At 40.9% G+C, this 15267-nt stretch overlaps 1 protein-coding gene across 2 annotated transcripts in view; it reads right to left on the minus strand.

Annotated features, from left to right (window-relative positions):
- Nucleotides 1-15267, minus strand: part of ncf4 (neutrophil cytosolic factor 4) — a 35838-nt gene that overhangs the window by 11065 nt on the left and 9506 nt on the right. For both annotated transcript variants that reach the window (XM_078275005.1, XM_078274996.1), the window contains exons 4-6: nt 13834-13904; nt 12996-13123; nt 7170-7218 (exon numbers count right to left, since the gene is read on the minus strand). In XM_078275005.1, coding sequence (XP_078131131.1) covers nt 7170-7218; nt 12996-13123; nt 13834-13904 — 248 coding nt within the window. The remainder of the gene's footprint in view (nt 1-7169; nt 7219-12995; nt 13124-13833; nt 13905-15267) is intronic.

Here is a 15267-nt window from a genome sequence, read left to right on the forward strand (position 1 = left end):
ATTAATGACTTAAGTGATTAACCAATGACTAATCAATTAAGTGACTAACAATTTCAGCACCACATTCATGTATGCAGCGCTTTTGCGAGTATATACAGAATATACTGGACGTGCTAGTAATAACTAGTGTGTAGGGTGCCCCTGTGTAAGTGTGTGTGTGTGCGTGCATGCATGTGCATGTGCGCATGTGTGTGTGTGTGTGTGTGTGTGTGTGTGTGTGTGTATGTCTGTGGGAGGTGAAGTAAAAAGCATGTTTGCAAAGTGGTAGCCGAGGAGATGCCACGCTACAATGCAAGGGTTTTTGTGTGTGCGTGTGTGTGTGTGTGTGTGATGTCGACCGTGCTGGTTAGCATCAGTGGATCTGGAATAAAAGCCTGCCAGAGTTGAATTTGCATTTAAAGTAGAGCTCAGTAGAGTCATTACCGATGCTTTAAACCAGTTCCTGTCCTTTTGCAAAGAGACTCCTCAAACAGACAGATGATAAAGTACAACTATTACACACACACACACACACGTTTGCAAACGCACCATACACACAAAAGCAACAATACTCTCTTTAGCTTTCACTCTAATAGCACTTGTACTGTGCACACTTTTCACACACACACACACACACACACACACACACACACACACAGTAGGAGAGGGATCACTAGAGACAGTCAAACTAAAAAAAGAGAGTTGAAGAATCAGGAGAGGTACAGCGAGACCAAAAAAGAACAAGGAGCGGTTAAAGCAGTGGGAGGGAGGTGAAGATGAGGAGGAGGAAGAGGAGGATAAGAAAAGTTAAAGTTAAAGAGAGGTGCAGGGCTGCAGAGGACTGATAGATCACTGCAGTTTTCATGTGGTTGTTTCATAGCGAGTGACTGTGTGATAATCCTCACAGCAGCCTGGGTGAGTGGGTGAGTGAGGCAGTGTAATGTTAGTAGTGTTTTTCATTTAGCTCATTACATGCTTTTGAAGTTCATGTTCAACTCTTTGTATGTGTCTGTGTGAGAATGAATGACTGCACGTGCAAGTGTGTGTGAGTGTACCTGTATGTGCGTGTCCACAGAAAATGAGACGGGGGCTGGTGGTAGATTATAATGAAGCTGGGGAGTGAGGGAGCTGGCTGGATTAACAATCCATTGAGATTATCCTGACTCCGAGGAGAGACACACACACACACACACACCAGCAAACACATACACACACACACACACTCTTGAATTTGGGGCTGCTATTTTTAATGCATTATTCCAGACGTTTTATTATAGCGTTGACCTGCCGCTGGCAGTAATTTATAGATGATGTGAAAATGTGTTGGAGGCGATAAGCTACCATCTCCAACACAAACACCAACTATGATGTGACAAAGCAAATCCCCCTCTCTCGATGCCGCCTTTCATCCCTCGCTATCATTGTTCCACCTCTTCATCCTTTTACTTTGTCTCTATTTCAGTACGTTTCTTTGATATCATTTGTTTTTTTTCCCCGTCTCTGTCTTCCTCTGCGTCTCTACCAACAGGTTAGCCAACTAATCCAAGTAGTCAACTTGATGAGTGAAGCATAACAACTCGGTGCTGAGCACCATACAGTAGTTGACTACAGTAGTTAAGGTGTACGCCATTTAAACAGATGCATAAAACGTGGCAATTGTGCCTCCATTTTTTTTAAATCAAATACTACTTTTTTGCATCTGGCTAGCAAAAAAAAAAAAATTGAAATATGTAAAATGTTAAAAACGGTGGAAAGGAGGAACAAATCAAAAGGAATTTTGTAACTGACACATTTAACAATTATTCACATGCATGCAAAACAACTTACCATACAATTTTCTTAGTGTAGAATTTAAGAGTTGTTATGTATGTCGACTAACAACTATCTGTACAGCTGCATCCTATTGCTTCAACTAATAGATATCAAAGGTGTAGTTAGCCCCATTCTAACAGGTGCAACAAGGTAACAGTAGTCAGGGAAATGTTGGTTTTGCATTGCCAGACCTATCTCCACAGTCAACGCTATATGGTCTGGCTATACCGCTCATTTATTCTGGGAAAAAAAAAAAAAAAAACGCTCTGGCTTGTTTGTATTTCTTTAAACCAATCACAACCATGCTGGGCAGCGCTAAGCCCTGGATGCAGTAAAAATAGTGGGTGTCCCATAGGAGCCTTTAAAACATGAAGATGTGGGCAGCAATTTAGAGATATGGTATTAGGCTATTACAATCAGGCCAGATGTTGAGATCTGTTGCTCCATCCAAAGTGTTTGACAGACAAACAAGCAATGCATTTCTCAGGCAAAGGCACTACCTTCTGAATCAAAGAGGAAGAACTTGATTCTATGATTCACCATTTTGCAAGGTTACTCAACAATCATGTAGGATGAAATATAGCATAGTAGAAGCAAAGACACCAGTTTTTCTACACACAGCAGTATAAATAGACCAGAAGGCAATGCAGCAGATTGTGTCCTTACAAATCTGTTTTCTGGTAATGTGTGAAATACAACAGCCTCCTCAATGACATTTTTGTAATTTGACCAGCCATGCAAAGTGCATATATATATATATATATATATATATATATATATATATATATATATATATATATATATATATATATATATATATATACACACATATGCATACACATATATATATATATATTTGTGTTGGTATACCTCATGTACGTAGTAAAGGACTGGCCTCTAAATGTAGCTACACAACCCTTGGGTTCAGCCAGCCCCAGGAGCAATCATTCAGTTCAATTAGACTCGCACCGACCCCGCCTTAATGAGCTTGTTAAACCCTCAGCTCGTTAATCTGGCAACAGGGAGGCGAAGATGAGAATTGAGGTTTTTTTTTTCTCTCCCTGACATAATGAAAGTGTATTTTTTTTAAGTAGATGGCCCACTTCCTAGAAGGCCTGGGGTAAAAGATCATAGGAGGATATGCATGTATGCAGATAATGAGCACAGGTTAAAGAGGTTGTGTGTGTGTGTGTGTGTGTGTGTGTGTGTGTGTGTGTGTGTGTGTGTGTGTGTGTGTGTGTGTGTGTGTGTGTGTGTGTGTGTCCAGGTAACTTCTGCTCAACGCTTACAGAGAAACTACACTATGCATTTCGGCATTAGCAAATCCCATGTTCTCCCAAATATTGACTCAAAACCTGGAAGTAGAAGAAAGAAGCTGACAGACACAAAGCCCTAAAACGTTATCGGACACGTTATCAATTCCTAAGGTTGTCATGGCCAATGTGTTTGCAAGCAATTGCCGTTTTTAGACATTCAGCAAACATTGAGCAAGGTAAGCATTTATTTGAAATCATATTTCTGGCGACCTGATGACTGTAAGTCCAACATTTACTCTCCTTTTGGCTCTGAAAAAAATGTCCTTAGCTGCTAAATGGTCTACCTTGTTCCCCAGCTAGTTGCTATCTTTGTCTGTCTGCTGTGTGGTGCCCAGCAGGCAGGGTGCAGTGGGTTTATCAGAGCTATTCTGAAGACGGCTTCCTGCTGCTGCTTGATACAAGGATAATGGGAGAGGTGAGAGTGCACCAAACAGATAATGCGATGTGAGACTAAAACAGTGACCTACAACAAGCTAAAAAGCTCAGTAGAGCTGCAGAATATAGGTGTAATTCTCTGAGGTTTCATCCCTGTGACTCACCAAAAGCCCACACACAAAGACCCAATTAACCTGCAGACATACTATCCATGTCTCATCTTAACCTATATATTCACTGTTATACCATATGCGGTTTAAACCACATTATAAAAGGAAAATAGTAAATGCTATGACACTGCTGGTTTTGAATCTTTGTTTAATCTTTGTTTAATCTTTGTTTTGTTTAATGAACCTTCTACTGCACAATTTCAGTTTATAATACAGATTAAAATCTGACTTTTATGGTCAAATTTCTTCCTGGTGAGTACCAAGGGTATCTGCATATCAGTATTTTTTGCTCAGGTAGGTCTTTATCTAAACTAGGATCCAATTTCTGCTCTTATGGCTCTCTGCAAAAGAACAAAGGCTCAGAGTCTCGGTCTATTAGGACCTGCTTGATTTTCAATTATCTACTTTTATGGGATTTTTCTTTCATTTTTGCACCCAATCTTTTTGCCACTCTAGCATAATCTCTGCCTTGTTTCTCTCCTTTATCTATGTCTGCTTCTTTGCCTGTCTCTCCCCAATTTTGTCACATTAGATAGACGAGCCCTCCAGCTTGTGCATCGTCAAAATCACGCTAACCGAAAGCAGCCTGTCTCATTGACCTTGTCTGAAGCTCATAGTGCCACAGCTAACAACAATTACTCATCACGCTGTTTGGGGCTAAGCCTGAGCTAATACTAAGTGGAGTGGAATGAAGTTTTGTAGCGCTTGCACCAGCTCTACTGTGACAAATACCTGCGCTCTCCTCTTATCCATCAGACTCAGACCAGCCATTGATCATTGTTTGGACAGAGTTTAACAGCCACTTCCCTGCGCTGACAAAAAACAAACAGACGGCCGGACACACAAACACAGAGGAGCACTCATTTTGATCAGAGAGAAAGAGTGAGAGCTAAAATAAATGTTGAGTAGGCTGGCTGCTTCGTGAGTAGAGTACACCAATTTTTTACTTCTGTGTGGGAGAGAGAAAAAGGGGAGGCAGAGAGAGAGAGAGAGAGACGAGAGAGAGAGAGAGAGAGAGAGAGAGAGAGAGAGAGAGAGAGAGAGAGAGAGAGAGAGAGAGAGAGAGAGAGAGAGAGAGAGAGAGAGAGAGAAATTGAGTTTTTGCTCTTAGTTTGGCAATAAAACACCCTGGCTGGAATGTGCAGCGAGTCACTGTGTGTGTGTGTGTGTGTGTGTGTGTGTGTGTGTGTGTGTGTGTGTGTGTGTGTGTGTGTGTGTGTGTGTGTGTGTGTGTGTGTGTGTGTGTGTGTGTGTGTGTGTGTGAAAGACCTGCACCTTTTTCTGTGTGGTGCAAGGTTAGGAAAAGTGAAAACGCTTTTGCAAGGGGATAAAGCTCATGTTGTTCAAGAGCTACGGAAACACACACACACACACACTTCACCTGCAGACATGCACTTACATTGTAGGCTGTATACAGTGTAGACACAGCCACTTACACAGCTGAGCAAAGGTGCATCAAGCGCACAAACCCTCACACTGCAAGAAAATCTCCAGCTTATCAAGGCACTTTCTTTCTTTCTTAAAAAAACGTATTTTCTTTAAACAAGTAAAAAAAATCTGCCACTACAGAATAAATTTGCAAACTATTGATTGTTTTCATTATCAATTTATCTGCTGATTATTTTCTCGATTAATCGTTTGGTTTGCAAAACATCAGACAGCAGTGAAAAATGTCCATCTCAGTTTCCAAGGTCCAAAGTAATGGCTGCCATCCATCAGTCTGACTGTACTATTACTCCTACACAAACAGCATCACACACAGTTACTGTAGGGCTCTATTGGTTCATTTTAAAAATAGTCCGTGATGGTTTTTTAATTGAGCGTGTGCATGTGTGTGCTCTTGTACTTCTATCTTTGTAAGAACCCATTTAAATTTTAGACCTCGAGTGTGAGGACATTTTTCGCCGCTGCTCCTCATTTCTTCAAAGGGCTGTTTGAAGGTTTAGACTTTGTTTGGGGTTTAAGTTTGGAGTCACAGTCATGCTAATGTCAGGGTAAAGGTCCTTGCACACTAAGTCCAAATTTTTGGACGTTGAAAAATAAAAACCTCACGTTGTGTCAATCGTGTTTACACACTGCCTCCGAAAATTTTGTCCGTCATAAAAAAAAAAAGAATTCGGAATGGGTTGGATTTTCTGTGTTTTTTCGCATCTGTAGCAAACATTTTTGATGTGTTTTGACAAAGAGAAAGTATGAGCTTATCCAGAAATGCAGCACAGAAAGACGCTTGCAGAGTGCAACGTATCATTTCATAACTCAGATAGTATGCTGTCAAGATGGTAGGCTAATAATGAGGAGTATGGAAGAGGGGAATATGAGAACGCAGACAGAAAAAGAAGAGCAACAGTGTAGGGATGGAGACAGAGAGCGAGGGCAGCGCAACTCCTTCAGGTAGCCGCGGTGCCAAATGCTAGAAGACGCGGGCAGAGAGGACAGGCAGAGAGGTAATGTTACTGCCAGTGGAGAGAAGCGAGGGAGAAGGAGAGAGAAAGAGTGACAGCAGTGGCACATTTTGTATTGTTTTTGCAAAAAGAATTTAACAGATTAATTAATACGCATCACACTCAGTGTGTAAGGTTTCTGCGCGTGACAAATTTTTAGGAAGAGCGATATGAAGAAAACGCATACAAAAATTTCGGACTCAGTGTGCAAGGAGCTTTAGGGTTGGGGTTAGGCATTTAGTTGTGATGAGTAAAGTTGGGGTTAGCGGTTGGGGAATGCATTGTGTCTGCCCTCAGTAAGGGTCCTCACAAATATAGTAGTACAAACATGTGTGTATAGGTGTTCAAAGGTCAGTCTGGGATTGTGCTGATCGTACAAAAAAAATAAAAAGCAATTTTTTTGCCTCCTTGGAGGATTTAATTGGCAGGTCATTAATACCTTAACCTGCATTCACCGGAACCACATCAACTACACAACCTCACAAACACACACCTTCTAGATAAAACAGCCACAGAATATAAACACTGTTTCTATTTCCTCTTTAACGGCGTTGCAGTAGAGGGCGTGAACAGAATAAAAATGAGAGGATGAGAGCGAGAGACGGTTGAGAGACGGTCACAACCTTGGAAAGAGACGGAGGAAAAGGAAACAAGGACCAACTTGAGGGTTGTTTGGGGGAAGAGGTCGGGAAGTGAGGGAACAGGGAGGAGATAAAGTGAGGAGGGAGAGGAAGGCTAATAAGAAATGATAGATGGATACAGAAATTAAAAAAGGAAGTGAAGCGAGGCGGGAACTATCAATGAGGTCAACGGAGTCACAGGCAAGAGGGAAGAGAAAAAATTAAGTCATCCTTTTTGATTTGTGTGTGTGTGTGTGTGCGTGTGTGTGTGTGTGTGTGTGTGTGTGTGTGTGTGCCCCCGTTATGAGATGCAGTCACGCCCAGGATCACATGTTATTTCTCTGGGTGAAGCAGTGCATTCTGCGTGGTTGTTTGACTAAAAAGTTGTTACTCACTGGGTGGCCATGGAGATTGTAACCACAGCAACAACAGCTACAAAAGTGTAACTACACATACCTCGGCCCTGGGGGCAGAGAAGAGTTCCATCTTTGGTTTGACTGTCTTCCTAAAAAGGCAAAGAGGGACAGAGATGAGACGACAGATAGAAGTGAACAGGTGCAACAAACGCTGCAGGTGTGTGATCAATAACAGGATGCATTACCTCTTGATGGGAGATCAAAATCTGACCGTTCAAAGCCTTTTACCTCTAATTATAGTTCTTGTCAAACCTAATCCGTGTATTCTTAGCCACACTAGCTGCAAGGCTGTAGAGATAGTTAGGAATAGAGATAGACATTTTGTACAGAAATTCATGGTCCGCAGAGGATGACTCCTACCGACGTTGATGATCCCCTGACTTTTCCTCTGGCACCACCATGTTGTTACCATTTTTGCTTCAGAGTGAACTAAAATGTCTCAACAACTGTTGGATGGCCAAGCATGTAGTTTGGTGCAGACATTCATGTTCCCCCGCTGAATACATTTAAATCATTTTTGCTGATCCTCTGACTTTTCATCTAGGGCCATCATCACTTTAAAATTTCAATAGTTCAATCAATAGTTTGGTTTATGCGTTTCGTGCTAATTATCAAATGCAAGCATGCAAAACTAAGATGGTGAACATGGTTAAGATTTAACTGCTAAACATTAGCACGTTAGCACCGTCATTGTGAGCATGTTAGCATGCTGATGTTAGCATTTAGCTCAAAGCCCAACTGTTCCTAGGTCCAGCCTTACAGAGCTGCTAGCCTGGCTGTAGAGTGTCTTCTTTAAATACCCAAGAAGCAAAAACACAATTCTCAAATATTTCATAAAAAGTGCAGTAGTGTCAGAGATACTACATTTAAGTGTAAGAATACTGATTTCTAATCAATGTTATTTTTCTTATGCAAGAACACAAAATGTAAGAAATTGGACCAATTTCATGTCAAATTTTAAAATCATTTTTTACAGCATATCAAAAATGAAAATGAACCTAAATATACTGTAGCCAGAAAATACACCCAGTAGTTTAACGGTGCATGGGAACTCTTGCCAAGGTTGTAAAGGTAAGTATAGAGTTCACTGTAAAGTTTTGGAACCATGCAACAAAATGAATCTGGTTTCTCAGACAAATAAATATGTGGCAACATTTGGAAGAGTTGTTCTAACACACATACATGTCCATATAGATAAAGGCAGGTCAGATGCAAGAGCAGAGGAAGTTATGAGAGTTTACATTTGCATCATTTCCTGTTGAGATATTCCCCCTTTACCACATCACCTGCTGGTGTAATCTAACCAGGGATATGTGCCAATCAGAAGCCTGAATAGCCGTTATGAATGAGGAAGTACACCGTAAAAAGGGTAATATGTGTCTGTGGAGTTTTCCCAAATGTATGCATTCTTTCTCTCTCGCTTTCTCAACACTTAACTGTATCCGTTTATGATGTGAGGGAGAGATGCAGGGATACGATGGGAGGAATTAAGGCTGCACTCATTTGCTAAATCATAACTGAGAACTCTGTTTTTAATTTGACATAAAAAATTCATGACATGTTGCACAGACGTATCACCAGTTACTGGACTAGAAGTTTAATGTTCTGTACTTTGATCCTGGTTTTACCATGACAATGGAACACACTGTGGTACTAGATGCTGTGTCACATAGATCCACTTATACACGACAAACTGCTACTTATTAAAATGTGCTATATTCAGAATAGCTAATAATATAGCAGCAAACAACTATTTGCTACATAAAGATATAGTGGAGTAATGGCATCCTGAGTATAGAATGAAGTCACCCTCCCTGTGTGTGTGTTGTAATCTGAGCTTTTCTGTCCTTTGCTTTGGTATCCAGGCCGGCAGCGCATTCATTTTAGTGCATTTGAGTCCCTGCCTTTGGAACAGTTGGCCGTCCCTGTTTCTTGCCCCCCCCTCCCTCTCTCTACATGTTCATGGCTCACTGGCTAGCTAATCGCCACCACTCCACAGTGCTCATTACCTGGGCTGTGCGTGCACAGGGACGCGGTGCTGCTCATACGTCGGTCACCACTGATAATGTGTTCAGGACAAAGTAAATGCTTTTGTAAGCACTAAGCGCACACATAACCTTGTCTTCTTGCCGTAAATTCTAAACAATTAGTGGGTCCAAGCAAAGTTTCAAAGACACTTACAGTGGGGCATTCATTTTTAATGAATTTATTTGCAAATTCCTCAGAAAAATAAGTATTTGGTCACCTACAAACAAGCAAGATTTCTGGTTCTCACAGACCTGTAACTTCTTCTTTAAGAGGCTCCTCTGTCCTCCACTCGTTACCTGTATTAATGGCACCTGTTTGAACTTGTTATCAGTATAAAAGACACCTGTCCACAACCTCAAACAGTCACACTCCAAACTCCACTATGGCCAAGACCAAACAGCTGTCAAAAAACACCAGAAACAAAATTGTAGACCTGCACCAGGCTGGGAAGACTGAATCTGCAATAGGTAAGCAGCTTGGTGTGAAGAAATCAACTGTGGGAGAAATTATAAGAAAATGGAAGACATACAAGACCACTAATAATCTCCCTCGATCTGGGGCTCCACGCAAGATCTCACCCCGTGGGGTCAAAATGATCACAAGAACGGTGAGCAAAAATCCCAGAACCACACGGGGGGACCTAGTGAATTACCTGCAGAGAGCTGGGACCAAAGTAACAAAGGCTACCAGCAGTAACACACTACGCCGCCAGGGACTCAAATCCTGCAGTGCCAGACGTGTCCCCCTGCTTAAGCCAGTACATGTCCAGGCCCGTCTGGAGTTTGCTAGAGAGCATTTGGATGATCCAGAAGAGGACTGGGAGACTGTCATATGGTCAGATGAACCAAAATAGCTAATAATAACTTTTTGGTAAAAACTCAACTCGTCGTGTTTGGAGGGGAAAGAATGCTGAGTTGCATCCAAAGAACACCATACATACTGTGAAGCATGGGAGTGGAAACATCATGCTTTGGGGCTGTTTTTCTGCAAAGGGACCAGGACGACTGATAGGGTTGGGCATCGTTTAGATTTTAACGATTCTGATTACAATTCCGATTCTTCCTTTCGATTCCGGTTCTTATCGATTCCAATCCAATCCAATTCTTTGAGGGGTGGAGCTGAAACGGGTCACATGCCTATTTCCACAAATAAGAGGAAAGTTTTATTTTGAGTCAATGGAGGTTTGCAGTTTTACCGGGCTTTTTCAACGTAAAATAAAGCCCCACTAGAGCACTGCTTACTGTGCTCCATGGCTGCAACACAACAAGCGCCTGGCTGCTATGGAAACCAAAACCTGCACATATTAAATTGGGAAGTGATGATCAGATATCAAACCAAATCCTCTAAACGATTCCAAACAATTCCAATAAAGAAACGATTCCGATGGAATCGTAATTTTTGAAACGATTCCAAGTAGGAATCGGTTCTCGATGCCCAACCCTAACGACTGATCCGTGTAAAGGAAAGAATGAATGGGGCTATGTATCGTGAGATTTTGAGTGAAAACCTCCTTCCATCAGCAAGGGCACTGAAGATGAAACGTGGCTGGGTCTTTCAGCATGACAATGATCCCAAACACACCGCCCGGGCAACGAAGGAGTGGCTTCGTAAGAAGCATTTCAAGGTCCTGGAGTGGCCTAGCCAGTCTCCAGATCTCAACCCCATAGAAAATCTTTGGAGGGAGTTGAAAGTCTGTGTTGCCCAGCGACAGCCCCAAAACATCACTGCTCTAGAGGAGATCTGCATGGAGGAATGGACCAAAATACCAGCAACAGTGTGTGAAAACCTTGTGAAGACTTACAGAAAACGTTTGACCTCTGTCATTGCCAACAAAGGGTATATAACAAAGTATTGAGATGAACTTTTGTTATTGATCAAATACTTATTTTCCACCATAATTTGCAAATAAATACATTACAAATGTGATTTTCTGGATTTTTTTTTCTCATTTTGTCTCTCATAGTTGAAGTGTACCTATGATGAAAATTGCAGGCCTCTCATCTTTTTAAGTGGGAGAACTTGCACAATTGGTGGCTGACTAAATACTTTTTTGCCCCACTGTATGTCTTTTTTACAGCACTTGGTCAATGCTGACACTAACATCAATCCCCGTTTATTTTAAACTGGGTTATTTTGATACTTCCAACATCAGATGCTGCGTACACACACACAACTTGTCTATAGCACTAAAAAGGTATATCAGAAGCATTTTTGCTTCTATTCAGTTTCTTCTGTGTAACTGAATTTTCAGACCTATTAAATGACCTCTGTTAATCTATATACAGAACTAATGGCACTCATCTAGATGGAAAGCTATGTACTGAAAATGGCATGGATGTCAGTCTGCCAACGTTTTCTCTTAGCGTCCATTAATCACAAAAGTTGAATTCTAGAAGAGGAGGCCGACGTTAAATCCAATTATGTTAATAGATGGTTTATGCATTTGGTTATGTGGTGTTTTATTGGTTTACTGGTTGAGCTGAATACATTTGGCCGTGTTTGTGTCATTTTTGTTTTTCCTGTTTCTACACATCTTACCTGGGGGGAAAAACAACACTAAAATGTTAACACGCTCAAATTATCAGTTTAATTATTAATATCCAAAAGTTTAAGCATTTCAAGGTTTATGCTTTTGGAGAAGTCTCCCATCCTTTTTGTAAGTTGTTGACCTCACTTATGCGCCACATTAAAACGAGACCTGAACCCCATCTTCTCCAACTACTTTCATTTTAAACGTAATTTACTTCATTCATTTGTATTCATTATTTCAAGGGTGAAAAACTGCTCTTAAAAAGCCAAATGTTACTGGATTGATACTAATTATGGTAACTTTAAGAAAAAGATAAAAGGAGACAATTTTCCATCTTGGTGATCAAAATGCCTCTAACATTTCAGAGACGGTCCCATTTTACGGGGCTTCAGTTGCTTTTACTGGGAGCCTACAGGATTTCTTATTCACAGAAAAAAATTATGCAAATCAATTTAGCACAAACCAGCACCTTAAGTACAAACAAATAACCCCCTTCATCATAAATTGCAGGTGCTTCAGTTTTAAACCTGAGTCACCAAGGCTGGCACCTTTGCACCCTCAAACACTTGTATAATTGGAGTGATCTGAAGCTCTGATGAAGAAAAACAATGTTAATAAGGGTCTCAAATGCACTATAGGAGTTTGGGACAGTTGGTGTTGAGAAGTGTTAGTAAGATGAGTGGCATCTTATTTGTCATTGTGCACAGTTTAGAGTAGGGCTGGGCAATATATCGATATTATATCGATATATAAGGCTAGATATCGTCTTAAATTTTGGATATCGTAATATCATGATATGAAACAAGTGTTGTCTTTTGCTGTTTTTAAAGGCTGCATTACAGTAAAGTGATGTCATTTTCTGAACTTACCAGGCTGCTGTAGCTGTTCTATTATTTATCTATATATGCCTAAATACACTTAGTCATTGTAGCCACATTATTGGTGATTAATTATCAAAACTCTCATTGTGGAAATATATTGTGAAAGCACCAATAGTCAACCCTACAATATCGCCATAATATCGACATCGATGTATTTGGTCAAAAATATCGGGATATTTGATTTTTTCCATATCGCCCAGCTCTAGTTTAGAGATTATTTGTCTGAATGCTTAATGGCATATGAATAAATATACACAACGATACAATTCATGTATTTCCCTGCAAATGGATCAGGAGTGAAGTGGAGATAACGTCTTCTTCATATTTAGTCACATCTGGTCGGTCCTCAAAGGGTTCAGCTAACTGGTTAGCATTACTACGAGTCACTCGATTTGTACTTGTTAGCTTTGTGAGCAGTGGGGCTTACACTTTGCGGGTAGGTGGGCGGAGACGCCTGAGAGCTCGTGGTTGTTGCTGGCTGTCCAGGTCCGTCTGGTAGAAAAACATCCTGATAGCCTCGTCGAGCAACAACCATGTTGGCAGACCCAGCAACCTCTGGGAGAGAGGAGAGAGAGGGAGAATGAGGCAAGGGGACATGTAAAGGGTTTGAATATCAAGAAAGGAAAGGGAAGGATGGAGTAAAAAGGACCTGAAACAAAAGATAATGAGGCAGTGTTTGAGGTGGAAGATGGGGAAAACAGGTGGAGATGGTTGGAGAGGTCGGGGGAGACAAGAGGAGTCTCAGGGGAGTGGGCGTTAGACGGAAGAGGAGAAAGGAGAAGAAGGGTGGTGGGGAGATTCGAGCAAGGGTGGAAGGAGTGGATGAAGAGAGAGGAGATGAAGCGGAAAGATTACAAGTGCAAGGCGAGAGAGTGTGGCAAAATGAGAACCACGTAGGTTGCGAAAAAAAAAAAGAGTAAAGCAGAAAAGAGAAGTGAGTGAGTGGGAGAAAGAGAACCTGATTGTGTTTTTAGCGATGGAGCAACACTGAAACATGTCAAAAGTCCTGCAACTACAGTCAGTCAGACGTGATGTGGGCACAGGGCAGAGCAAAGAGAAGAGAGCAGCAACGCCTACATGTTGAGCTCGATCTGCAAACTAGTGCTGACATATCCAAGTCAGTGCTTATCCACCTACAGCATCGCTCAGCCCACTAAGTTGTAGGCTTCTGCACCGCACGATGCAGAAGATACCAAGCATGCCAACAACTCTTTCCTTTGTACACAATTAAAGACTGCACCGTGCATGACATTTAATGTGATTACCTTCATGTACGTGTTGAGTTCAGGGATTCTGCTCTCTGCAATCTCCCTCTTGTTGCCCATGAAGACTTTTCCTAAAGAGAAATATGTTCACAATTAAAAAGCGTGCAGGAATAAAATTACCAGGGGTCAGATGTATGATCAAGGCCTACATCATTTCCCACACATACTGTAAACTGGTATTCATGGAAGAAGACAAACCTGCAGAATGTGCAACCCTCACATTCTGTACTTCAGTGCAGGCGAACAGACGTTTTACTAAAGCCAGCTCAGTGTGCAAGGGGATATAAAAAAAAATAAGGTGGTAGACTGAATCTAATGTGCAATATTATTCTTTTAGGCTCTAAGTCAATTTTACTGACAGCATATGATGTTTTGCATTCTACACACCAAGACATTTAAAGATACTGTACCCTGCAGAGTTTTTGTCATGCAAACGCACACACACAGGTATCATGTTATACACCCCTACGCTATTCCACCGATTGATGTTTGGTGGCAGTAATGCACATGGAAGCTTAGCAATGCACCAATAAAAGGCAGTGAAGAAGAACTCTACTAACAAGCAAACGCGGATGTAAACAACGCACGATTGAAAATATTCAATATAATCTACTTTGCAAATTCTTTGTGAGAAAGGAAGTGTATCCGGCACATTTGTAAGCCCTTAAGGAAACACACCATTTTTATAAATGTTTTATTTATTCTGCTTTTGGTGTTTGTTATTGTTTCTGTCCTTTTCAGTTTTTTACTTTATTGTGAAGCATATGCATTGGAAGTCAAAAATATGGCAGCTATACAGTCTATGGGCAGCGCACATAGCCTTTACTCAGCAATAGGAGGTGTAAATGCAATAGGAGGTGTGAAACAACTTTCATCACAAGCATCTAAATTATGCGTAATTTGATTAATCAATACGCTCTAAATATTTCTATTTATTGGCTGATGTTTTGTGGATTTTTATACCCGAGTCCTGAAGACTTTTGATAGTTGTGACAATACACTTATATTTATTAAGAAACTTAAGATTGATCATGATTGATTTTTTGTGTGATGACTGAGATACAGTTTTGCTTCCAATGAACGTTTACACGGCCTACATATTGGAAGATTTAATGAATATTGACACTATAAGTGGTATAATTGGTATAATAGCATGCAATGACCATGTTCGCGCATGTTAGGCCTTTTTAAGAGGACCTCACCAATGTGATTCAATGAAATTGTACCTTTTGTCATATCTTTAATTGAGATCCTGTTGGAGCAAACAGCTGATTAAGGGCACGTCTATGACCTTCTATGGCTGACCGTGGGAGTGGATTAAGTCTTTTGTCCCTGCACGCAATTTTATCTTGAGTGAGATGTATAAAACAGAACCATGCATATGGCTTTATAAATCTGATGAAGTGAGTATGTATGTATATTTGTGCGGACAGA

This window comes from Sander vitreus, chromosome 2 (genome assembly GCF_031162955.1).
Source record: "Sander vitreus isolate 19-12246 chromosome 2, sanVit1, whole genome shotgun sequence".
NCBI lineage: Eukaryota > Metazoa > Chordata > Actinopteri > Perciformes > Percidae > Sander > Sander vitreus.